Source organism: Dipteris shenzhenensis, chromosome 8 (genome assembly GCF_047967505.1).
Source record: "Dipteris shenzhenensis isolate YYH24624 ecotype China chromosome 8, Dip_SZ_1.0, whole genome shotgun sequence".
Lineage (NCBI taxonomy): Eukaryota > Viridiplantae > Streptophyta > Polypodiopsida > Gleicheniales > Dipteridaceae > Dipteris > Dipteris shenzhenensis.
The window spans coordinates 42,580,450-42,607,523 of NC_141603.1; the positions used below are offsets into that span (position 1 = coordinate 42,580,450).

Consider the following 27,074-nt stretch of genomic DNA (forward strand, 5'->3'; position numbering starts at 1 on the left):
GTGGCCACTGACAAGAAGAACAATTCCAGCACAAAAGGACTTTGTACCATCTATACAGGCGACCATAGATGGTTCGATTGTCCCAAGCGACCAAAGCACAATTCCAATATCGAACCTAGCACTTCCCAAACAGAAGATGCTACCCCAGCACAAGACAAGAAAGGCAAAGCTGCTCGAACGGCAAATACCATCCACCTGAGCCTCGCCAGCAACCCCGAACCTTCCCTGGCCACTCAAGTACTTTGTGTTCAAGGATCGATTCGTGGAACAACGGTCACTATGCTCATCGACAGTGGTTTCTCTCATAACTTCCTAGCTAGTTCTATGGTCGACAAACTTCAGTTGACCACCGGTCCTAGTCTCATGGACTATCAGATTGAACTCGCAAATGGAACTACCTTCTTGTGCAACACCAGGATCAAAAACTTGTCTTTTCGCATCCAACATTATACGGACAAGTTGAACTTCGACATCATGCCTCTTTCTCGGCACGATGTCATACTTGGACAACAGTGGCTCTACGACTATGATCCATTAATCAGTTTTCGCAGCCATACTATCCAGTTTGTCCACCAGGGAAAACTTATTGAGCTAACTGGTTCTAGGGACTCTCCTTCAACCCCAGTTGCCTCTGCCCTACAAGTAAAGAAGTGGGTTCGTAAACGCCAAGTAAAGACTTCACTTCTGTTGGTTACGGCAGTAGAGGAGATACCAACAAAGGATCCTCCTAAATATCTCAACCAATCTTTTTTCCAGCCCTACCTGGATCTTTTTCCACAGGAATTGCGAAAGCAGTTACCACCTCGACGACCAGTGGATCACCCAATCGAACTTATTTTCGGCAATAATCCACCATCGAAACCTCCTTATCGGGTTTCTTACACTCAAAATGAAGAAATCCAAAGATAGGTCATCGAACTACTCGACAAAGGTCACATTCGGCCCAGTCGCAGCCCTTTTGGATCTCTTGTACTACTTGTGGAAAAAAAGAATAAGTCAATGCGCCTCTACATCGACTACCGAGCCCTCAACAAGCTCACTATAAAAAACAAGTATCCATTGCCTCGCATCGCTGACCTCTTGATCAACTTCTACACGCAACACAATTCTCAAAGATTGATCTTCGTTTAGGTTATCATCAAATTTGCATACGAGAAGGCGATGAGTACAAGACAGCTTTTCGAACAAAGTATGGACACTATGAATGTTTGGTTATGCCTTTTGGATTAAACAATGCCCCGGTCACATTCATGACACTAATGAACAACATCTTCAGGCCTTTCCTCGATAAGTTCGTCATCTTTTACCTCGATGACATCCTCGTTTTCAGCAAATCCCTACATGAGCACAAACATCTTCACCAAGTTTTTGAAGTTCTCCGCACAAATTCTCTCTACATCAACATTGAGAAGAGTGAGTTCTTCAAGACCCAACTCGAATATTTGGGACATGTTATTTCAGCTCAAGGCATCTCTGTGGATCCCAAGAAAGTCGAGGTAATCCGAAACTGGCCTACTCCTAAGAATGTTCATGATGTCCGCTCTTTTCTCGGATTGGCAAACTTCTACCATACAAAGGTCTATCCGTTTTTTGAAATCGCAGCTCCTATGTCTGAATTATTGAAAAGCACATCAGTTTTTCAATGGCTTCCCGAAACAGAGTATAGTTTCCAACAACTCAAGCAAGCACTCACTACCACACTCGTTATGGCTATTGCTGACCCAAACCTTCCATTTGAGGTCATGACCGACACTTCTGACATCGCTACAGGAGCAATCTTGATGCAAGAAGGCGGAGTTATTGCTTTTGACAGCCATAAACATTCTAATATCCAAACCCGATACCCGGTTTATGATAAGGAGTTTCTTGCTGTTGTACATGCTTATCGCTCTTGGAAACATTATCTCATGGGAGCCGACTCGGTGGTCAAGACAGACCATCACTCTCTAAAGTATATCTTTACTCAGCCAGTCATGAACGCTCGACAAGCACGCTGGGTTGAGTTTCTGGCCAACTTTCACATGACCATTGAGTACATTCCAGGACTACGCAATGTAGTTGCAGATGCTCTCAGCAGGTTAACTCTAGCATCAGCTATGGTAATCTCTACATTATCTGTGGATGTTCCGAATTCATTCAAAGGGAAGTATTTCAATGATAAAGACTTCGGCACAGCAGTACAAGTTCTTTCAAAAGATCAACCTTCGACTTCCGAACAGAAGATTTTCTCATCCTATTCTTATACGGACGACCTTCTGTATTATCAAGATCGCGTCTGTGTACCACATGACAAGGATGTTCGACGTCTTTTGTTAAAAGAGCATCATGTAGTTCCTTATGCTGCCCATCCAGGCATCAACAAAACTTATAGGTTACTCAGTGCAACATACTACTGGCCTCAGATGAAAAGCGACGTCATCAAAATGGTTACATCTTGCTTATCTTGTCAACAAATGAAAGCAAGCCGACGACTTCCAGTAGGACTTCTTCAGCCTCTTTCAGTTCCAAGTGAAAGGTGGGAAAGTATTTCCATGGATTTCATTACAACACTACCACGATCCTCCAGAGGTAACACTCAAATTATGGTAATTGTTGATCGATTGTCCAAAATGGCACACTTTGTTGCTTGCAAAAGCAGTGCACAGGCTCCGGACATCGCCAAACTCTTCATACAACACATCTTCCGACACCATGGATTGCCCAAGAATATCATATCCGGCAGAGATCCTAAGTTTACCAGTCACTTTTGGATTTCACTGTTCGAATCTTTGGGTACAACTCTACTGTTCAGTTCAGCCTACCACCCAGAATCAGATGGCCAGACTGAAAGAGTCAACCAAGTTCTGGAAGAAATGTTTTGACATTATATTCAGTCACGTCTAGCAGCTTGGGAAGAGTATCTACCACTCCTTGAGTTTGCTTATAATAACTCTTTCCATAGTGTCATCAGCATGACTCCATTTCAAGCAGCTTATGGACACACTCCGATCGTACCAACGAATTTTGTACTTCAACATCGAGTGGCCCTAGCTGATCAATTGGTTCAAGAAATGCAAGACATTCTACTCCAAGTCAGGGATCATATGTGAAAAGCGCAAGAGCGGTATCAACGGTCTGCCAACAAACATAGACGTCACCTGGAATTTGACACTGGTGACATGGTGCTATTATTTGTAGCCCCACATCGCTATAAGACGGTTAAGTCTGTGTTTCCTAAGTTGCGACCAAGATACTATGGACCTTTCCGGATCGTCAAGAAAAATTCACCTTTAAGTTATAAATTGGAATTACCACCATCATGGGGTAAAATCCATCCGACATTTCATATTTCTTGGCTAAAGACGTACATTCCAGGTGATGAAGCAGTTCCTCCTGCAGGTGATTATGTCCCAGAAATCGAAGACGATTATGTTCTCCTTATTCCTGAGCGTATTCTGGACCATTGACAGCGAGAGACTCGACATCGACTTATCACGGAATTCCTTGTTCTTTGGCGAGATCTGGACGACTCCGACGCTACTTGGCAATCTGATGAAGACTTACAGCAGTACCCTGACATTTTACAGCAGTATTTTCAGAATTTACAGTGATATTTTCTACATCAGTTCATTATCTCCACTAGGGTCTTATTTTGAGTGGGAGGGGATGTCACGATCTGTGACGTATTCCTTTCTCTATATCTAGACTTATGGATGGTTTGATGAATGGACACTTGTGGAAGGGTATGCCCTTTCGACGGGACACTTCCTATGAGGAACAACCCTTCACAAGAGACATTCTATTGAAGAGACACTTCTATTGTAATGTACCCTCTCATCAAGGGTCACACCCTTCACAAGGGGTACACACCTCTTCATGCACATACACTTTGGAGTACACACCTTTTCATGTGTGACTCTTCACTCTATATAAGAGAGGCCCAATTGTATGGATGACACACTACAGCTACACTACAGACACTCAAGCAATACAATTATTCCTTGTTCTCTGCTATTTCAGTCTCCTTTCTGTTCCTTAGCACATTTTCCTTGGTTATTGGACACGGAGCCATAGTCCCCTCTAGAGCACAATGGGTTGTTTTTATGATTGGCGGATGTAAGGTTGGCCTCCTTAACCTTTATGCACCCAATTTGAGAGGGGATCGTGTCCTCCTTTGGAAGGAGTTGCTCTCTTGGTCACATATTGCAGATTCTTGGATTATTGGGGGCGATTTCAACATGGCTGAAATGCCTTCAGACAAAAGAGGGGGTAAGAAAGGTGGCATTCACTTTCTGGAGAGGTGAGAGGTTTAATGCCTAGTCAGGAGCCTTGGAAGGATTTTTTCTTACGCAGTATACAGACATGCACACCTTCTCAGGGAGGAGATTGGATGGACAGCCCTAGATGGATCTTTACGTCAGCCGTCTCAGATCTCCTACTTCCCCTCTCATGACTGCCATTCTGAGGCTTGGGACAGCTTCAGAAGTACTCTTCGGAGAGTTCCACCCTCCTTTCATGAAGAAATTGACAGGCAGCCCATCATGTGGAATGATTGCATACTAGATGAGCATGGCAGATCACTGGGCATGTCACATTATATGCAGTGGTCCAGATAGGAGTTGGGACCTGCATCCACAGTCAGTGCTTGGAAATCTTTCAGGATGCTTCCAAAGGATCAGAGAGCTCATTCAGTTAGTCACCTCAGAGGAAGTGCAGCCAGGATGCAGCAGATAGATGCAGCCATACCAGTGGAGTGGATGGATACATACCATTTGCCTATTTCTGAGTCCACCTGGTTGGGGGCTTTTTTGAGGACAGGTATCCCTCTGCAGGTTATAGCCTTGCGGGATGCACATGAAGATACCCTTGTCTTTCAGGTTCATGCAGGAGGTAGACTCTACAGATCTTCAGAGGACATTCTTTTGGAGGCTCCTTTTCAGCCTGTCAGGATTGCACAATACATGGAGATGGGTAGAGACTCATAGTGGTATCTTGATCTAGACCCCGTTCTCTTGGCTATTAGATCTTGGAGGCTTTGGCTATATGGAGGTTCCCCTATTAGATCCTTGCAGTGGGATCCAGGGGAATGGGAGTGGATAGTTGCAGGGCAGCGAGAGAAGAGCATCCCCTTCTTTCGTTACACGGTTAGAAATGCCAGGAGATTCCAGCTCAGTTGTAGGGGTTGGAGGCCCTCTAGAGCTCCTCATTGGGATTCTTTTCAGCTTTCTGCAGAGATGCAGAAAAACTTTTGGAGGAGGCTTTGGAAATCCCTCAGGAATAGGAAAATCACGTTATTCATCTGGCTTACTATTCATGGAGGGATTGCAGTGAACCTATGGAGGCTCGGGGCTGACCCTACATGTCCTCGATACCACTCAGCAGTTGAGTCAATGTAGCACTGCCTTTGGGAGTGCACTCAAGCGAGAATGGTTTGGAAGGGTGTTGCTAGGATACTTTGCACTTTTCATAGGGCACCCTTCTTCATGACTTGGGGATCAGTTGCTTGGTTGTCACTCACTGGTCCACACGCTTTCTTTGAGGGAATGACATGGACACAGCTTTGTTTGTTCGACGACATCTTGTGGAGTCATGCTCCCTCTAGGATGTTACGTTTACTCCATTCAGAGCTCCCCACGCTTCTGTAGACACACCTTGGGAGATTCTGGCTAGTATCATAGCATGGCATATTTGGAGAGCCAGATGTACAAAGGCTTTGGAGGACTCCCAGGTTCACCCTTCTTAGACTATGGCCAGTATTTGGGCAGATACTATACACACTTTGATGGCCATTTGGGCAAACGTACAGGGAACCTTCAGGACTGCTACTGCTAGGAGGGTTTCTTTTCTCAGAGTTTGTAAGGATTGTCCTTTCTTCTCTGACTCTCCTTCAGGGATGAGGGAGACCTAGGCCATCAACTCCACCAGCACGAGGAAAGACATTCAAGCCATTCAAGTGCACTTACGGCAACAAGCTCGGTCCTATGGAGGACAAGTGCTACCAGAAGCTTGCTCAACAACAATTGAAGGATCATGCCAGTTGGGTGGCATCCGCCACTAGTGATGATGCAGATGAAGATGACCAGCCGACACAAGATCATGCTCTTACTGTTTGTCTCCCACATCTAGAGGATGATGGAGATCATGATTTTGCTTTCTAAAGCATGATATATTTGGGTACTTTGCCCTGGGGGTGTTTCCCAAAAATGAATGCAATAAATCATGTGTGTTGACTCAATAAAGGTACTCTGCCTTGGATAGTCCTCCTAGAATGATGTTTTTTTTTTAATTTTTTGGTGTGTGGCTCCATGTTTCTCATTAGTCTTTGGAGCCAAGAGGGGATGTACTGTGGGACCCATGTGTTTTTGGCTTTGATAGGTCTATTTGTTGGTGCATTGATCTCCTAGACCTCTGAGTTTATCATGCATCCATGCATGATGAGTCTCTGAGCCATGCTAGATGAGATTTCTATGTTATGCTCACTAGCTTCTGAGCCATGCTCACTTGCCTCTGAGATTGTGTGGGAGCCATGTCTAGTTCTAGACGGCATGCACAATTTTGATGACCATCATATTCTGCTCTTGGTTCCATTCCAGTAGTCTGTCACCTTTCCTCCATGGGGGGGTGTTAGGAAATGGAGTCAATTTGAGTGACTTTTAGTGTATTCTAGAGTAGTACTATACTACTTTATATCTTAGAGTGCCACGTGTCACTATGGGACTTATCCCATATACATTGACACTTAGAGTGTGTGCGCCTATCCTATAAAGGCATTGTACTTTCTCATGTCAAATCTATCAAGCCTCAAGCCTTTCTTGATCATGTAAGTACTTTGCTTGATTGTACATTTCTTTCTAGCATTATTTCATTTCCATTATGCTTTCCTAGTCTTGCTTTCCTTTCCATTCCATGTCTTGCATCTTCAAAGTCATCTCTTACATTTGAAGGACAGGTACCCTCACGAGAAGGAGGATGATCAAGATTCAAACAGGTGTACTCCTTCTAAACCTTTCACATCCTTGGCATGGCTAGTAGACTAGAAAGCTTTGGGGAATTGGGAAAGCTCGATGGTACAAATTACCCTCTCTGGAAGACGAAGATCTGGAGCCACCTGGTATAGATGATCTGGGAGATTACAACAGGAATGGAGATATGGCCTTAGGACATTAAGAATGCTACCAAGATAGTGGTAACACCAGAATATCTTGATGTACTTAGAGAGTGGGTACCTCATGTTATAGTAATGACACCATCATAGCTTGATGTAGTTAGAGAATGGGTACTTCATGTTGTAGAGGCCATAGCCATGATCATTGGCATACTCTATCCTCCTGCATATTCAGCTGATAGACATGGCGTTTGAAGCATGGACCATTCTATAGGACATGTAGGAGATCAACAGCGCAGCTAGAAGCCTTGACTTAGAGACCGAACTACACAACATGCATAGTGGGGAGGGGGACACAATAGAGGACCACATCACTAAAAATGAAGGTAGTAAGTGATCAATTGTCACAGTGGTCAGCAAATGGATTCAGCGCTCGAATAGCTAGGATTTTTCTTGGCATACTCCCTAGGAGCTATAAAGGTTTTGTGACAACCACAATTGCAGGGCAACGGTTGGCATCAATCAATTTTGAGGAGCTAGTACCCCTACTTCTGGAGGAGAAGCTTAGGAGAGGAAGTTCAACAGGGCGGTGACAAATCCTTTGTTGCATAAGACAAGAGGACGGGCAGAGGAAATGGCAAGCCTTACAATCACAAGTCCAACAACAAGAAGAGAAATGACAAAACTGATCATGAGGAGGACTCTTCATTTAGTGGAAGCAATAAAAAGAAGAAATGCTTCTATTGCAACCAGCCAGTCCATTTTGCAAAGGATTACGGAAAGAAGAAGTTTCTAGAAAAGGAGTCTAATCAAGATTTAGAGGAATCAAAGCCAGCAGTATATGTGGTAACAAAAACCAAGAGCTTTTCTTGATGACATTTCCAAGTGTTGTCAAGATTAGGTATGCAGATTCAGGCAAACCTATTTTTATGTTTGACATTGAGAGACGGGCTGATCAGAAAGAGGGACTAGAGGCCTTTGTGAGGTGGAGGACAGGAATGCTTGCTTAGGATGTTCTAAGAAAAAAGATGGCACCACTTGTATCAGGAAGGTGCTTTGTGGAGACCTCAAAGATCAGAGTCAGAGGGGGGTATAGGGACATTGGAGGGTTACACATGGTTGCTATGCACCAGATGTAGCTGGCTTGCTTTCAGCAAGCATTTGAAAGGGTAAATCCAATGGTGTGCATATTCTTTGTGCATGCTGCTGCTCCCTGACTCCTCCGCTGCACCCTCTCAGCCTCTTCCTGCCTCCCTCCCGGCCCCTCTTTCCTCCCTCCCTTAAGCCCCCTCCCTGCCTCCCCTCTCACTCCTCCCTCAGCCCCCTCCTTGCCTCCCTACACCCACCCCCTCAGCCCCTTCCCCCGCCTTCTATACCTGCCCCTTTCCCCTGCACCCTCAGCCCCCTCCCCTGCCCTCTACCCCTGCACCCTCAGTCCCCTCTGCCGCCCTCTACCCCCACACCCTCAGCCCCCTCCCCCGCCCTCTACCCCCCCCCCCCTTCCCCTGCCCCCTCAGCTTCAAAAACCATCACTGCTTCCACCGGCTGCAAAAACCATCACTTTCTCAAAAGAAGAGTTGCAGCAGCAACTCAAAAAAGATACAAAGCAGGGAAGATCTACATTGCTCTTTGCTCGCATCCATGGGTCCCACCCTTCCAGGTTACAGGCCAAGGACTGGATGCATGCCCCTCTACCTGGAGACCTTGCAGGGCACCTCACAGATGTTTGTTTGCTTCGTTGAGGTTTCTTTTGATTCCCCGGATGCAGTTGGTACAGTACTTCAGGCCAGTCCTTTGGCATTGAGCTCCAAGAGGATTTTCTTGACACCATTCTCTTTCGGTTTTGATCGTGTGGAGGAGGATGGCCGGACATTTTCACTCTTCCTCAGAATCCCCGGCCTCTCTCAGGTGTACCCTCATGATTATTTGGATGGCACCACTGGGCCTCCAGTCACCATGGTGGCTCGGATTTTGATGAATTTAAGGTGGCTTATTAAGATGGCTCATTTTGATTAATTTAAGGTGGCTTCTCCAGAAGGAGACTGGATGGGCAGTATTAGATGGATCTTCACCATAGCACACCTCAGGTCTCCTTCGTCCCCTCTCATGGTTGCCATCCTGAAAGCATGGGCCAGCTTCATGAGCACTCTTTGGAGGATTTTCCCTTCCTCTCGTGAAGAGATTGATAGGCAACCAGTCATGTGGAATGACAATATATTGGATGATCTTGGCAGACCACTTGGTTCTTCACTCTACATGTAGTGGTCCAGATGGGAGAGGGAACCTGCCTCATCTCTGGGGCCATGGAAAGCTTCCCGAGGAGACTAAATCTCAGTTGACAGGACATCTCAGAGGGAGTGCAGGGAGGATCTTGCAGATCGAGGTAGCCCTTCCAGTTGATTGGGTAGACACAGATGATATGCCTCTCACTTGCTCCACTTGGGCAGGTGCTTTTACGAGAGGGGGTGTTTCTCTTCAGGTTTTGGCCTTTCGAGATGCACATGGGGATGCCTTGGTTTTTTATGTGCATGATGGTGGCAGATTGTTCAGGTCCACAGAGGACATCTTGCTTGAGTCTGCCTTTCAGCCTATCAGGGTTGTAGGTCTTTTGGTGCAGGGATCAGATTCAGAGTGATTCCTTGATCCAGACCCCCGGCTTCTCTCTACTGGATCTTGGAGACTTTGGCTCTACGAGGGAGTTCCCATTAGGTATTTGTAGTGGGACCCTGGAGAGTGGGAGTGGATTGACGCAGGGCATCGAGAGAAGAGCATCCCCTTCTTTCGCTACACAGTCAGTAATGCCAGGAGATTCTAGCTCAGTAGTAGAGGTTGGAGACCTTCTAGAGTTCCTCATTGAGAGGCATTTGATATCACTGCGGATTTGCAAAGGTGCTTCTAGAGGAGACTCTGGAAATCCCACAGGAATAGAAAGATCACTCTTTTCTTTTGGCTTTCTATCCATGGTGGGAGTGCAGTGAACCTTTGGAGATCCAAATTTGGAGCCGACCCTACTTGCCCTCGTTGCCTCTCCGCTTTGGAGACGATTCAACATTTCTTATGGGATTGCAAATGGGCGAGAATGATTTTTTTTTTTGCAAAAAGAGACTTCTATTAAGTATTAAAGAAAACCGTTAGAGCAAGCTCCATACGGGATACACCATGCAATGCATGAAAAGCTCAAGAGCCAAAAAGAAAGGATTGGGGCTGATAGTGCCATCTCAATCTGGTAGAAACCTCCGAGAAAAAGGGAGAACCCCTCCAAACTCGAAGAAATACAGTCCTCCTAGAAGAGGCTGCCCGTGAAGGGCCTTGCATGCTAGCCCAAATGGCTATCAAAGTGTGAACCGTGTCAGTCCAAATACCCGTGAACACTTGTGATGGGTGTATCTGGGTGCCATCCAAGGCCTTTGTACATTTGGCTCTCCAAATGTGCCAAGAGGAAATGCTAGCCAAAATCTCCCAAGAGGTGTCCACTGAAGCATAAGAAGCTCTGAAGGGAGTAAGTGGTATATCCAGGCGAGGATGATTTGGATGGGAGTAGCCAGGATTTTCAGTCACTTTGTGCACTCCCCATTCTTTATGACATGGGGCTCAGTGGCTTGGCTTTCTCTTACTGGGCCTCAGGTTTTTTATGAGAGACATGATCCTTCTCGGGCCATTTCAATTCAACGTCATCAGGTTGAGTCCTGCTCTTTGGATGTGGTACCACACCTTCCTTTTGCAGCTGTACATGCCTCTGTGGATACCTCTTGGGAGATACTGACGAGCATAGCAGCCTGGCATATCTGGAGAGCCAAATGCACAAAGGCATTGGAGGAAACTCAGGTTTTTTCCCTCGCACACATTGGCTAGTATCTGGACAGACACCATACGTACTTTGATGGCCGTATGGACGAGTATGCAGGGAGACTCCCATGCAGCCTCAACTAGGAGGGCTTCTTTCTTCAGGGAATGGAAGGATTCTCCTTTCTTCTCTGAGACTCTTACAGGGTTGAGGTGGCACTTTCAGCCTCAACCTTGGTTGTTTTCCACCTCATTTTGAAGGGGTTTATTTATCCTCATGGTTTCATGATGTATTCCGCTTTGAGCTTGCTCTTGCAGGTTTTTTCTCTTACTTAATAGAAGTCTCTTTCTTGGAAAAAAAAAAAAGATGGCTCATGGTTATTTGGATGACACCACCAAGCCTTTAGTCACCGCGATCGCTCGAAATTTGATTAATTTAAGGTGGCTCATTAATATTAGAGTGCCACTGTTACTATTTAACCATGGCACTGAACATGATTTGACTCCTTTACTCTCACCCACCCCTACTCTGCAACTTTCTGCAAGCATTTGGCTGCTCTTTAGAGGGAAAAGAAGAAGAGGCCTATAAATGCTTTGGTTTAGGTTCGCCTTGCTACAGCAAGGACTCAACTGCAGTCATTGTTAGATCAGAGAGCAGAGTATGCCTTTCATGCCAGAGAGTCATTTTGGCCTCAGCAGACGGGAGGTAGGGTCAACAAGCAGTTCTTCTCTACTCTTGGCCCCATAAATAGTAAGGAGAGCGTTTCACAGCTTCTTGACTTAGATGGAGTTTTACAGACACATCGAGATGCCATCTTGCAGGTAGCCACATATTTCTATGCCTCCCTTCTTACAGCAGATCCTGACACACAGGCCAAAGATGATGCTCGAGTTGTTATTTGACAGCACTTACCTAGGTTGGTGACTGGAGATATGATAGTCTCACTTGATGCACCATTCACCAACATAGGGTTCAGGACTGCTTTCTTTGCCCTTCACAAGGGCAAGTGCCTTGGCTCAGATGGGCTTACACTCTTTCTTTATTTCATTTTGGGATCAAATTGGGGATCACATTACCTCAGCCTTGCATGGTGTTTGGGACTTGGGTGGGATGCCAGAATCATTTAACTGCAGCCCTTTCTTCCAGATCTTATACATGATACGCAGATGGGATTTGTGCATGGTTGGAGCATCTTCCATAACATCTTCTCATTTTGGAAGGCTTCTAGCTGGGCCATACACAATGGCATTGGCTTGCCATTCTACTCTTGGACTTTTAGAAAGCTTATGACGGAGTAGACTGGGGCTTTCTAGAGGGTACCCTCGCTCGCTTTGGATTCATAGATGCATGGATCAAAGGGGTGTCAGCTCTCTACAGATCAGCCCATAGCCAAGTTCTCATTGGTGGAGTTAGGGGAGACAAGTTTCACATTACCAGATTGGTCTGTCAGGGATGCCCTTTAGCAACATTTCTCTTTTTATTTGTGGCCGAAGCCATGAGCTATTACCTTAGAGCTTGGTGATATTATAGGGCTGAGTCTATCCTTGAGACAGGAGGATGGGCTATTGGATTTTATTGACAGGAAATTCTCAGTTGAAATTGCCTAGTTCTTCATCCTCTTCAAATGCTTCATATGTGAAAGCAAAGAAGAAGAAACAAGCACGTAGATATGTCAATAGGAAGGTAAAAGTCACATAAACCAGTTTATTATTTTGATGCAAAAAGTTTGGGATTTTTTGATTTTTTTTTTAAGTTTTATATTTGCAAAGAAAGGAACTTCTATTAATGCTTGATAGATTTCATACAAAACAGCAGCCCCGTAGGTGCTGAGTGTGGGAAATTTGGAAAAAGGCTAAAAGAAGAAGAAACCGACCTGTTCCAGAGAAACCCAGCTCACTGCCTAGGGAATCTCTGGTACAGGGGCTAACACCCAGGTGGGAGGACTATAACAACTAGCAAATACCTCGAGGTCGGTCCGTCAGTATTAGGATTCCAGATGCCCTTTATGTAGAAGAGGACCTTATGGGTTTCTCACTTGCAGGGTGTGTTGGAGATAAGTGCACACTAGGTGTACTATTTCCCTAGTCTACATTTGTCTAGTCTCAGTTTAGTCTTTGTGTCTTGAGTGTGTGCCATGTGGCACCTCTACAATTATCCCATAAGCACTCTTGCTTTATGTCTTGTACTTTGGCCCATATATTCATGGGTCACATCATTGCAATCTATCTATCTAGCTTGTGTCTTGTCTACACTCATCTACAAGGTAACTCTTTGTCTTTCAATCTTGTTCTTATTTTACTTCTAGTTTTCTAGTTTCTAGCTCTTGCTTCCATATTCCAACATGGTATCAGAGCCACTGCTCCCTTGCTCCTATAAGCTGCCCCAGATCTGTGCCATTTTCTTCTCCAGATCTGTGCCATTCTCCACTGGAAATCTGCCCCACATCTGCGCCACATTTCCAGCCATCTGCCTCAGCGTTTACCCACGATTCAGCTCGTCATTCTCTGCTGCAAATATGCGCCAACTTCTGCCCAAAACTTGCTGAAATCTGTGCGCCATTGCTCTACCAAGTTTGCCCTGAATCTGCCTCTTCATTTCCAGCAAGGCCTACGCTGCGTCTAGCCCATCACTGGCTTCTCCTGCCCAATACAATGACATGAAAGCTCTCGTATTCTCTGTCATCTCTCTGGATATTGTGGCTTTGTACTCCATCTCACAGGCCTGTTTCAGCTGATCCAGTCGTTTAAAACTCTGGCTGTGGTATGTTTGTGTGCTGCAATATTCTCAGTTCTATTTTACTTTTCAAAATTAATTTTCAGAACTGAACTCTATTTTGTACGGGATTAGATACTGCCAAATATGGTAAGACCTTCCCATCTCTCTCATGTTTGTCTATGCTTTCATGCTATCTACCACCATTGATCACCAATGATGTAGATCATGGGGTAATGTCATGTCTATTTGGACTTATCTTTGTCCCTATCCAAGAGGCACCCCTGCATTACCCACTCTAGCAGGAGGATTGCCCTTGAGGAGGGATTATCTGTCAAGGTCCATCTCTCTGTCTATCTACAATCAGTCAGTCTCTCTGTCTATGTGTCTATCTTGTGTGATCTTACAGTCATATGTCTCTGACACTCTGTCTATCAGTCTATATGCCTCTCTTTTGTGACCTAGCTACCCACATTCTCTTGGCATTTTTTGTCTATGTCCCCATTTATCTTCTATTTGTCAAACTCTCTCATGTCTATCTGACAGCCTCTCTCTCTGTGGGACCACTCTACTGGCTGATTGTCCCTCTCTCTGTCTGTCTATGATCCACTCTTGTCCCTACCCTTGTGGACCCATATGAGGATATCACTTGAGGAGGGGTGTCTCAGGATCTTTGTCTGTCATGTCTTCTGTCTTGTCTCTCAGTCTATCGGTCTTTATGTCTGTCTTCTAGTCTTGTCTTTCTGTCTTACTCCTAGTGTCCACTTAAGGAGGGTGTTGGAGATGAGTGCACACTAGGTGTACTATTTTCCTAGTCTACATTTGTCTAGTCTCAGTTTAGTCTTTGTGTCTTGAGTGTGTGCCATGTGGCACCTCTACAAGTATCCCATAAGCACTCTTGCTTTATGTCTTGTACTTTGGCCCATATATTCATGGGTCACATCATTGCAATCTATCTATCTAGCTTGTGTCTTGTCTACACTCATCTACAAGGTAACTCTTTGTCTTTCAATCTTGTTCTTATTTTACTTCTAGTTTTCTAGTTTCTAGCTCTTGCTTCCATATTCCAACAGGGTGGAGTGCCTTTCCTGTCACATTTGGCACATGCTCTCTCCAATATGAGTATCTTTTACCATCTAGTTGCAAGTACCAGGAGATGTGGGAGTCTTATACGAGAGATTAGTATTCACCAGCACTTGGTAGCGTTGCAGAGGGAAGAGCAGAAGAGGCCACTTGATGATTGGATTCATGAGCGCCTTGCTGCAGCAAGGGCTCACCAGTAGATTTTGTTAGATCAGAGAGCAGAGTGTGCCTTTCATGCACGAGAGTCCTTCTAGATCCAGATGGGAGGTAGGGTCAATAAGCATTTTTTCTCTACTCATCGCCCCAGACATAGTAGAGAGAGTGTTTCTTAGCTCATTGACTTAGAGACGGGGTTTTACACTCAGATCCGGATGCCATCATGCGTATAGCTACAGATTTCTATGCCTCCCTTCTCTCAGCAGATCCTAGTAGCGAGGCCATTGATGATGCTAGGCATGCCATTTGGCAGTGTATTCCTAGGTTGGTGAAACGTGATATGAGGCTCTCTCTTAATGCACCTTTCACCGACATAGAGTTTAAGTCTGTGCTTCTTACCCTTCACAAGGGGAAGTGCCCAGGTTCAGATGGATTTACATCCTCTTTTTTTCTGACCTTTTGGGATATGATTGGGGATTACATTACCTCAGCCCTACAGGTGTTTGGGACTCCGGTGAGATGCCTGACTCACTTACAGAGGGTCTCATACACCCAAAAGGAGGGTGCAGAAATTCAGTGTCACAGTGGAGACCTATCACTTTATGTGTATTATTTTTTGTGTGACTAACTCGCTGATTTTGCACACATCTTTTTGTATATACACAGCCGTTATGCCCCATTATTCCATACATTTCATCCCCTCTCTGTGCCATCTAGTGATTTGTGTAGCTTCCATTGCCCTATGTGGTATCCTATTGGCATTCCTCTTCTCAACCTTGTTGAGGTAAGGCATGAGTTGGCATAATGCTTCCCCTCCGAGAGGTTTCATACCCATCTCAGCCAATGGGATGGGGTAGGTGTTTGTGCCTAAACCCCTAGATTCCTACAGGAAAACGTTTGTGTGAAGTGCTTGGGTGCCCATATTGGACACCCGTAAAGAGAGAGGCCCAACAACCTTGGTTTGATTGGGCATTTTGTAAGCCTAGGCATTATACAGATCAATTATATCACATGATGGTGAAAGAGAAGTGCTGACTCACTCAGAATGCTAATTGGGTGAGGAGTAGTGCTTGATGGCAGGATGATCTTTTGCAAGTGGGAGGCTTGGCCATGGGGAACCAATTGCAAAAGCGGCAGATTTCTTGTGGTCATTGTGTGTTTTGTACTACATGCCTAGAGTCTTCTCCACAGATCTTCTCATTTCATGCCCACTGGCACAGAAGGTGTGGGATTTCATTTCTTGCATATGGAATCTATTGACCAGCAGGCACATAACCATTAAAGCATGGGTTTTTGGCAAGCTTCCACATGGGCTGGACCACACAAACTTTGCAGTTTTCTTTCATTTTTTCAGATGGACAAGTATATGTCATCTCTATTGACATGGAATGATTTCATGTTGGATGAAAAATTTGGCATTAAATCTTAGAGTGGTTGTACCAAAGGGCTCCTATTGTGGCAAATCTCTTCCTTAAAGTCAGCACCGTGGGTGGAGAATGGCACGGCTAGATATGGGATGAGGGTACTTCGAGCTACCCCCATGGTTCAGAGCTCTTAGAAAGGGACAGATTGGATAACATATGGTGGTCATGTGGCTATCTGTAAAATAATTTTTATTTCTGTTACAAAAAGGGGGAGAGAAAGAAAGTCTATTAACGTCCATGGAAGACCAACAGGTCTATGGGACAGAAAAACCTCTCTAGTACATGTGCTTAGAGAGGGCACATGGCAGCTCCCAGAGAGTGCAAAGAGCAGCTCCAATTATGTAGAGTACCTACGTTATAGCTTGGAAAACATAATCAGCCATACATCAGTTTAAGTTCTTTAATCTCTCCCTGAATGTCAGCTTTATTTACTTTGGTATCAAACTCCACAATCACTTCCTTCTTCGCGGTCTGGACTTCAGTGTGAATTAGATCTTTGACTGTAGAGACTAGTTGGGGGGTAGGGGGGGAAGCCTTGCAAGACTTTACAGCCTCATCAATTACTGCATGCTTGCCAGGTCCTTCAAGAACCTGAATTCTAGCTATTGCATCTGCCAGTTGCATCTTTAACTCTGTTACCTGCTGCTGTAGATAAAAAATCTGTTCATGGTGCCCAATCATGGGTTGATCCAGACCTCTTGGTACGTATGTGAGAGCATACGGGGAGGGTGTCTTGGCTGTGGCATATCGAGCCTACGCATACGAAGAGGGTCTCATCCATACAACTGTGGCATATCAGGCCTTGCTGGCTGAGGCTGGTGGGGTTGAGGGAGGGGATTTCGAGGACCATTCCTTGCTGGCCATGTCTGCTTCTACCATGGGCTAAACTAACCCCGCGCTGGGCTAGGTATTTCAGCCCAGCTAGGGGTTAGAGGCCTCCTAGAACTATTGGCTGCTGCAACCTGCTAGGTGTACGGAGGACTGACGAACGGATGGAGAAGAAGGTATGTACGGGCTGCATGGAGGTCTGACAGCGGGGGATGTACGGAGGTCTGACGGGGATGTACGACGAGCTGTATGGAAGCTGTATGAACAATGGGCTGCGAGCTGTGCGGACGACGAGTTGAGAGGGCTGTATGGACGACGGGCTGTGAGGTACAGCCGCCGGGCTGAGTATGGACGGACAACGAGATGTACGGACGGGGAGAGAGAGAGAGAGAGAGAGAGAGAGAGAGAGAGAGAGAGAAGGGTTAGGGCATAGAATAGGTGAGGGAGGCTGAATGGGCCCGTACAAAATATACAAACTGTCTGTACAGTCCTGTACAGCAAGCAGTCCAAGGGTATTAGCAGGAGCATGAGGTGGCAAAAAAGGGAGGCAAGGGGCTGGTAGGCTGGTATGGAGCTGTACATTGTTGTACAGTGAGTACGGGCTACCATACGGTCCTTTATGAGAGCTGGGATGGCAGGATAGGCTAGGTGAGGGTGTAGGTTAGGGGAAAAGGTGGGAGTGCAGTTTAGGATGGAAGGAAAGGCAGGTACTAGGGAAGGGGGAGGATGAGGTCAGGGAGCAGGAGACCAATTGACTATATTCAGCTTTTATAATGCACTTCTTAAAATATGAACCTTCCAGGTAAGCCTAAGTGATGTAAGCATAAGTAGGTAAGTATGATGCATTGAATAACAGTCCACACTTTGTGCAAAATTCTGGAGTCATAGTTCTTTGTATACTAAAAGATGTGTTTTCTTCATATTCTTTATTTCTTTATATTCTTTATTTGTTAAAGTAGACATTGGTTTCTGTTTTGCACGGCATAGGATGTTTCCTATGCTCAAGGAGTAAACTAATTATGCAAAGCATTGATGTGAATTCTGAGATCAGTATTTCTGTTTTGTGTGTTTCAGGTGACCTTATTAGTTGTCCATTGTGCGGGCTGTTTTTACTATCTACTTGCAGAAAGGTACCCCCAAGAAAGCCCAAAGGCAACTTGGATTGGAGCAGTCCTTCCCAATTTCAAGGAAAAGAGCATCTGGGTGCAATACATCTACTCAATGTACTGGTCAATCACAACATTAACAACAGTTGGTTATGGTGACATACATGCCGAAAATGAAAGAGAGATGGTCTTTGTATTTTTTTACATGCTTTCGAATTTAGTATTAACAGCCTACCTGATTGGAAACATGACAAACCTGGTCGTGCATATCACCGGACGAACAAGGAATTTTGTAAGCAGTCTATTGTTCATTTGATTAACTGTGATATAGAACGTGATTTACCTTAAGTATGTTGAACATTAGAGTGATTTTTACTGTGAAACCTGAAGCACATTTCTGGGATTGAACAATTTTTATTGGCAGAGGGATGCAGTGCAAACAGTGTCAGACTTTGCATTACGAAACCATCTGCCACTCAAATTGCAAGAGCAGATGCTGAATCATATGCAGTTGACGTTCAAAACACAAACCTTTCAGCAAGCTGAAACAATTGCTGCTCTTCCAAAGTCTATTCGCTGCAATATTTCCCAATATCTGTTTCTTCCCGTTGTTAAGAAAGCTTATCTGTTTCACGGAACTTCAGAATATTTTTTGCTGCAGCTGGTATTAATGGATGTTTGTTATACATACATAGCAGAACTAGATTTTGGATCCAATATCCCCGATAGTTTCGTGACTCATTGTTTTGATTTGGGTCATTGTTTCTTTGCCTGTTTTCGAAGACATTTTTTGTAAATTCAGGGTCATGATATGAACTTTTATTGTTGAACCCAGGGGAAATTTTCCCTCTTTGTAATCTTCAAATACTTATACTTTGTTTTAATTTTCAAGGTGATGGAGATGAGAGCCGAATACTTCTCACCAAAAGAAGACATCATCCTTCAAAATGAGGCACCTACTGACTTTTATGTATTGGTATCAGGAGCGATAGTAAGTCATTCCCCATAATTGTGCTGCATTTAGTATTTTACATACCCTCTTTGGATCTAATTTTGATTCAAATTTAATGAAACGATTATTGTCATTTCTGTAAGTCTGACTTTCTTTTTCTGCAGGAGGTACTAGAACACAAGGATGGTATTGAGCAGGCAAGTTTTAAGTTATTTTTTTTGTTTTGGGTGATTGAAATAATGGAACGAGGGTGATATATACTTTGAAACAGAAACATGGGAGGAAATTGTAAGTACGCAAGTTACAAATTCATCTAGTACTGATCAGAATGTCAGAGCCTGGCATAATTCAGTGTAGAGGGCTAGGATGGAGTGCGTATAAAATCTAGATAGGAGAAGGCTAAATGGTAGACTCAATTGAGCATGTCTATTGCAAAACAATAGATGCCTTTTAATAAAATGCATGGTCACTCTTCCAAGGCCCATCACAGCATGATATAACTCCTTTTATGCCTCGTGGCTCTCACAGGTACAACACCCCAAAAGGGTCTAGTACTATACTCCTACATAGTTTCCCTTGCCACTAATCATTCTCCATCCCAGCAAGCTAGACAGACTAGGTGAGGGAACATATGCCCCTCTATTGCAATGAGAAGTGCCATGAATCCCCGTGAATGCTAGATAAATAGGTGAGTGAACATGTCTCCCTTGTAAGCATATAAATTCATGACAAGTGTTAGAACATGCCCCGAAGCTAGCATCAAGAAAAGGGTCGTAAAACTCTTCTATGTATCAAATACACTAGTCATCATGGGAATACCATCTTTGTTCCACATATCATGAACTATAGAGTAGTACCTCATTGATACATACAAAACAGGTTTCTTTAGTGGATCTAGGCAGCCCTCCCTGCTCTAGCTACCAGTGCGTACAAAGTGCACCTACCCAAGTTATACTCATGGAGTTGCTCCAAACAATCAAGGTGCTACATCAACCGTAATCATGGAATCCTATGGAACGATTATGGTAAGGTTGGGGACCACGAGGGCTCGCTGGTGCTTGCTTTAGCGGGTCCTAGAGGGCTTGGGTCTAGGGGCATTCCTAGGCTTAGGCATAAGTCAGGAGGTGCAAAGGGAGGGGTCCCTTGTGTGGACACACGGCACCAAGATAAAAGGCCAAGTGGAAAGTGTTGGGCATGGGGGAGGGTTCTAGAGAGATGCACTTCAAATTAGGAGTAGTTCTCATATTGAGAGCTCACACAAGAGAGAATAGAGAGCAAAGAAGGGAACCGATGGATGTGTGGAGAAACATGGCTGAGCCTTCATCTACACAGAATTCTGATAACACTGGTAACACTGGTATTAGAGCCACCAGGATCCTCTATCTGTTAAGTTGTTCGATTCATGGGGAGAAAGAATGATGCTGTTTCTAGTCTAAGCTGCTGATCTTGTAGCAACCCCGCTACTTCTATTATTTGAGCTTTCTTTCCCTCTCTGCTGGTTTGGAGACTGATTGGTCTTGCCAATGAGCCCCACGCTTTCAACAAAGACAGAGAAGCGGTGTTATAGTGCAAGGATCAAAGATATTCAACACCTAGAGCATGCAAGTAGTCCTCATTCATCAACTCATTTGCTACCTGTCTTCTCCACAAGCCTCTTTGTTGCAATTCTGAACCTATCTTTTCTAAGAGGCTGCTGAGTTAAAAACTTGGCATTAGATCTAGCATGCAATTTGTGTAAAGCCTAGAGCTCCTGCGAGCTTCCCTCCCCCCCCACCGCTAGCTCTACCTCCCCTCCCTAGCTCCCCCCCTCGCCGCGACCACCCCCGCCCCCTGCCTCTCCGCCCTCGCCCCCCGCCCGCCCTCCCCCTCACCCGCCGCCTCTCCATCGCCGCCCTCGCCTCTCCATCTCGCCTCTCCATCGCCTCTCCACCTCGCCTCTCCATCGCCGCCCCCCTCGCCTCCACTCCCCCCCCCCTTCCCTCGTCTCACCCCACCCCCCCCTCGCTTCACCTCACCCCCCCCCCCTCGCCGCTCCGCCTCTCCCGCCTGACCCCCTCGCTTCACCCGCCCCCCATTCCGCTCCCCCCGCCCCCCGCGCCTCTGCCCAACCCCCCTCGCTTCACCCGCCCCCATTCCGCCCCCCCCCCCGCCTCCATTCCGCTCCCCCGCCCCCCGCTTCACCCCTCCGCCCCCGCCACACCAACCCCGCCCCCCCCCCGCCCTTCCGCGCCCCCTGCCTTCCCCGCACCCCGCACCCTTCACCCCGCCCCGTCCCGACCCCCCCGCCCCCTCACTTCGCCTTGCACTTGCTTGTTGCTGACAGCACCACCCTGAGAGAGAGAGAGAGAGGAGTTATGAACCTCACTTTTTAATGTCCTCTTCAATTGTTACAGCTTGCCACAAAGTCAAGTGCTAATTTATTCCATCGTAGCTGAATTGTAGGAGGCTAATGGAAGTGGAGAAATGACTGAACAAAAATAGATCGTAGGCTGTGGGACGAAAAAACAACATATAGAGAAAGAATAGAAGGTGGTTGGATGGAGAAGGATGAAAGAATAGAGAATGCTAAAGAATGAAAGACAACTAAATATAGAATGAGTAGAATAGATAAGGATGAAAGAAGGCATTTCAATGGAGAAAACAATAGAGAAAAGAGAAGGATGGAAGACGGACAAATACAAGTAAGAGTTGAATAAAGTATTGAATATAATAACGTAAGACTAGTGAAGTTTTTGCATAGCCTAAACCCTAAACCCAACCCTAACTACTTTACTTTGTAACCTAACCTCTTTTATCGTGAAAATTATTTTATTTTGTTTTATCTACTTTTACTTTTTCGATCAAGACATTGCCTCCTTCCCCTTTGCTTAGTAGACATTACCCGCTTTCCATTTGCTTAGTAGGCACGTTTCATTGTCCTATCTCCATACAAGTGTTTCTTCTCACATGGCTACCAAGTACATGACCTTCTTCTCTGTGGGTCTTGATGAGAAGCTGCAAGTGAAACTAAATGGCGGCCATTGGAAGATTACAAGGGATAGACTTTGTCAGCATTTCTACCAAACACATGTTAGTTTCAATCTTGACCAAATGATTATAGAGGGAAAAAAATGTATCAAGGAGAGAAGATTTCCTCTGGTTCTACCAAATGATTTTTTAAACAACTATTATGAACTCGATGACTTTTGTGAAACATTTATCGAAATTGTAATGCTAGCAAATGTACATATGAAGGATGGCATTCCACAATCGCTATTGATGATGGTGAGATTGCAGCAAATGAGGACTGCACTCTACTCGAGGATGAAGAGAAGGACTGCTCTAAGCGCTCAAAGGATGACCTCTGTGAGAAAAAATTATGCAAAAAATTATTGAGGTGCGTACCAAGATCAATTATTGGACGACAATAGTCAAGGCTGATGAGCATCATGGCAACTTCCTACTTATTAATGGAAACATTTCTTTGAAATGCCACCTGTGGACACAAATGGTAGTGTTATGGATGGAATGCACCAATTATATGATCCTCATGATTGGTCTAGAACCAATCCTATCTCTACAATGTCCTTGACAAGGACTGTGAAGCTGAGGCTCAGCCATGGTGGTGGATCTTTTGAATGCACAAATCCTCCATGTGGCTATCTTCTTACTCATGATAGGGTAAATGATCGACAATGGAAAGGTAGAATAATGAAAGTTGTGGATGTTGGAGAGGTTAGACCTGAAGATGGTAGTCTTGAGGGTTTGCATTGTGGTGAGAAGCCTTTCTACCAACCAAGATATAGTGCAAAGATATATTACTATGAACTTGAAGATGTTGGGTTGATACCCATTGGGAAAGTGGAGAATAGGAAGTAGTTAGTGAAGGCCATATAACTAGTTCTAGACAAGGTAGATAAAATGTCAAATGCAAGGGGGCTAGAAAAGTAGAGAACAAATTGGCTAGGAAAATTGTATTTGAAAACCTCTTGTCTGCATTGAACATTTCCACTGCAATGTCAACGGACATGTGGGATGATATTCTTTTCCAATTGCAAGCAACTACAAACCCCATAATGCAAGGGGGTTAGAAAAGTAGAGAACGAATTGGCTAGGAAAATTGTATTCCAAAACCTCTTGTCTGCATTGAACATTTTCACTGCAATGTCAATGGACATGTGGGATGATATTCTTTTCCAATTGCAAGCAACTACAAACCCCATAACACGAATTTATAATTCTTGTTATTTGCATATTTATCTACATGTTTTGTTGTGTTTGTGGCATGCGTATGTAGACATTGCTTTTAGGTTTTGCATATGAATATATGAAACACTCAATTCTCTGCATCCTAAGAGATTCCCTTGACTCCAGCATGTACTTGAGAGAGCACTTGAGATATTTCCCCAAGGTTTCCTAGGACAATCAATAGATGATTCACAACCTTGTTGCGTCATGAAAATGTCCACAAAGGGTAGAGGATCTAGGGCGGATGTAGTCAATCAGATGCATCCTGGAGCTCATCTTGAGGACATTTTGACCATGTTTGTAGAGTTTATGGGTGGAACACTATATCAGCTCATGTATGTGATCCAAGGTTTGAATATTCATCACCATTACTTGCTTCATATGAGCCTTATTCACATGGAAACAATTGCTTATTTTCTTTTGAACTTGTTTGCAGCCTGCAATATCTTCTAACCATTGCATATTGTGACTTCAAAAAGGAGATTCACAAATACAATTTGGACTATGTTAAATGATGTTGTTGGCAAGTGTGGATTTGGTAAACCTCAATGCTATGGGTTCGCAGCAAATGAAGCATAGGAGAATTGGCGGGCCATTGGCACTATTTATAATGGGGGCCTGAAAATATAGGGGCCTGAAAATGTGATGGAAGGGAGAGAACAGTCATGTATTTTCCATTGGTGGGACCAAGGCTTGCAAACAGTCACAAAAATTGCATCTACCATAGATTTCAAGATAGACATATTTGTCTCTATACAGCATATAGAGATGCAAAGACAAAGGATACAGCCCATGAACAAATGGTGTTGTGAGAACATGGTGGAGGAATGCCATGCTGATACAAATGACATTCCATTACTTGACCAATGGATGTCGTAGGATAGCCCATTGGAGTGCCTTTATGGTGCAAGTGTCATTAAGTTGAATTATGTGTTCATTTTTTATCTTCTACATAAAATTTTGGGATTCATTTCTTAAAGGATACATTGTTAGGTGATGGACTCCAGAACTCAAGCCAATACTCCATGGACCAACTTGTTTGAGTCTAAGCACGGGAGTTGGTTAGCATCAAAAGGGTACATCTGACAGATCTCTTTGTATGATGCATGCATTGGAGACTTGTCTAAGGCATTGTTGCAAATTGAGAGGTATGAGCAACATGTGAAATGGTTGCATATTGGTTCTGACCCAACCTTGGAGAACTTGCTTCATTGCATTGACTAAACAAATTCAACCAATATTACCTCACAATAGGCTGTCAAGGTTGCTAGCTCCGCCATTGATATTATAAGTGTTGATATTGATCCAAGCCATCTTCTTAGGTAATGTGGAAAGTGATGAAAGAAGAGGATTGGAGGTGGGTCTGGGATTGACACCCATTTCCATCATTACGCGTATGTGGTTCATCCAAGAAGAGGGAGTCATACAATTGCAGGTGGAATGACGCAATCTGATGACTTGTAGGAGGGGCAGCCATCTAACCATAAATGTCAAAGGAAAAATGAAGGTGTTAAGTATATCTCACTATGGAAGATCCCTGTGAGCATGGAAGTGAAGTTTGTTGTCAAGCCTGGCTATCTAGTATGGGATGCAAATGTGGAAAGTCGATCAATGAGAATAATTTGAGCGAGTGTGGAGCCCCATGTTTTAAGGGAAGAATAGTTCATAGACAAAGTCAAAGGGTACAATTGTTTTGGTTCTATGGAGATGATGTTTCACGTGCTTCGATCCCAAGCAATAAGATTGTTGAAGGTCCAAGCGTACCAACCATATCTCTTACCTGAAAGGGAATTGGCTTGGTAGCTATAGAGTTGCAAAAAGTACAAAAATCAGGCTTTTAGATTCAAACATCGTGTTACTTGCTGTCTTCCCATGAGGCATATGACAAGCATATGACAGGCTAGAGTGGAGTTTCCTACTTTACTCCTTGAATACATGGACTTAGGGGAGGACTTTGTGTCATATGTCAGACTGCTCCTTACAAATGCTTCTACCAAAATCTGTGTAAAATGGGAAAATGACCTAGGCATTTCACAAGGGTGTCCCCTTGCCTCTCTTCTCTTTGCCATTGCAGCAGATGCCTTGGAATGGTTTCTTCAAAATGAGGTGGAGAAAGGCTATCTTAGAGGAATTCAGCTTCCTTCCAGCAAACAGCTCTAATGACACAAACCTAACACCTAGGGACACTAAAGAAGATCTTAAGGGAGTGCTCTAGTGCTTAATAACTTTCTGCAAATCCAGAGGGTCTGTGATTAATCATGCCAAAATTAGCTACGACACTTTGAATGGAGAAGAGTAGGACACTCTCAGACTTTTGGGCTGTCACAGTACTCCAATGGAATTGTATTTAGACTTCCGGGTATTCCTAAGGGATTTGGTGTCAACTATGAAAGACAGATGGGATTGGTTCCTCAATAGATTCAAAGAAAAACTATAGAGGTGGAGGGCATACCAAGCCAATCTTGCTCGAAGGAAATTGGTCTTGAATCATTGCATATACCCAATCTCTATTTTTATTTAACCTGTTGGTGTTCCTTAGATGTAGCTCTGGAGAATTTCATCAGAATTTGCAGATCTTTTCTTTGTGGTGAAACACTGCCAAAAGAAGGATCTGTAAGGTCAGATGGACTTTCTGCACCAAAACCAAAAGAAAAGGTGGTGTGGGAGTTATTGACATTCAACAAACTGCTTACAAACTATCAGTCTTTGTACGAACAAGAATGGAGAAGAGTTGTGAACACAAGAGAACAAGAAGTGAACAGAAGTGAACTCCAACTGAAACGTTCAACCAAATGAAGTACAAGTACTTGGTATATATAGCCCAAGTACTAGAGCACACAAAACTCTAAAATAGACTAAGTCCTATTCTATCCTACCATGTCATTGTATATATCTCCACAAATCCCCCCTCAATGATATGGCTGAAATGCTCTGGAATGATCTCAGAAGCACCTGCAGTACCTAAAGTACCATGGTTGCACAAATTCATCCACGTGTGGATATAGCAACCTATGGGAGTACCCCAAAAAACAATGTCTTGCAACACCCCTTGACATCGTTTGAATGTCTCGTATCCCCAAGCCATGTCGATGTCGTGTGAAGAGAGGCACTGTCAGGCCTTTAGTGAAGATATGTGCCACATTGTCCTCAGTGGAACAATCTGTGAGATCAATGAAGCCATCTGTGATACAATCCCGCACATAATGATAGTGATTTTCTATGTGTTTCATGCGAGCATGAAATACAGGATTGTTTCCAATAGCAAAATAACTTTGGTTGTCACAGAAGATCGGAGTTGCGTCACCATCCTGAGCATGATGCAAGTCATGGAGAAGCTTCCTTAATCACATATATTCCATAGTGGCTGAATTTGCAGCTTTGTATTCTGATTCACTAGAGGAGAGAGACACTGTCTTGCTTCTTCAATGAGAAGCAATAGCCGGACATGGACCTACGATCATCGATGTCCCTTGACCAATCTGAGTCGGTGAAGCCACTCAGAGAAATGTCACCATCTGAAGCATAATAAGTAAGTGTACCCTGTACATATTTGAGAACCCTCTTCACTGCATTCCAATGCATGGGGACAATGCATGAATTGGCTAAGAAGCCCTGTGGCATAGGAAATGTTTGGCCGTGTGGAGCACAAGTAGAATAAACTGCCAACCAACTTCCTGTACAATGTGCCATCAAAATTTTCAGCTGTATGATGTTTGCT

The 27,074-nt window shown here is 44.4% G+C and overlaps 1 protein-coding gene across 3 annotated transcripts in view; it reads left to right on the top strand.

Annotated features, from left to right (window-relative positions):
- LOC147899540 (potassium channel KAT3-like) overlaps positions 1 to 27,074 on the top strand; it is a 96,137-nt gene that overhangs the window by 45,261 nt on the left and 23,802 nt on the right. For 2 of the 3 annotated variants that reach the window (XM_087378689.1, XM_087378690.1), the window contains exons 5-8: positions 18,146 to 18,469; positions 18,602 to 18,841; positions 19,070 to 19,168; positions 19,294 to 19,326. In XM_087378689.1, coding sequence (XP_087234815.1) covers positions 18,146 to 18,469; positions 18,602 to 18,841; positions 19,070 to 19,168; positions 19,294 to 19,326 — 696 coding nt within the window. The remainder of the gene's footprint in view (positions 1 to 18,145; positions 18,470 to 18,601; positions 18,842 to 19,069; positions 19,169 to 19,293; positions 19,327 to 27,074) is intronic. The other variant, XM_087378691.1, reaches the window with a different exon arrangement.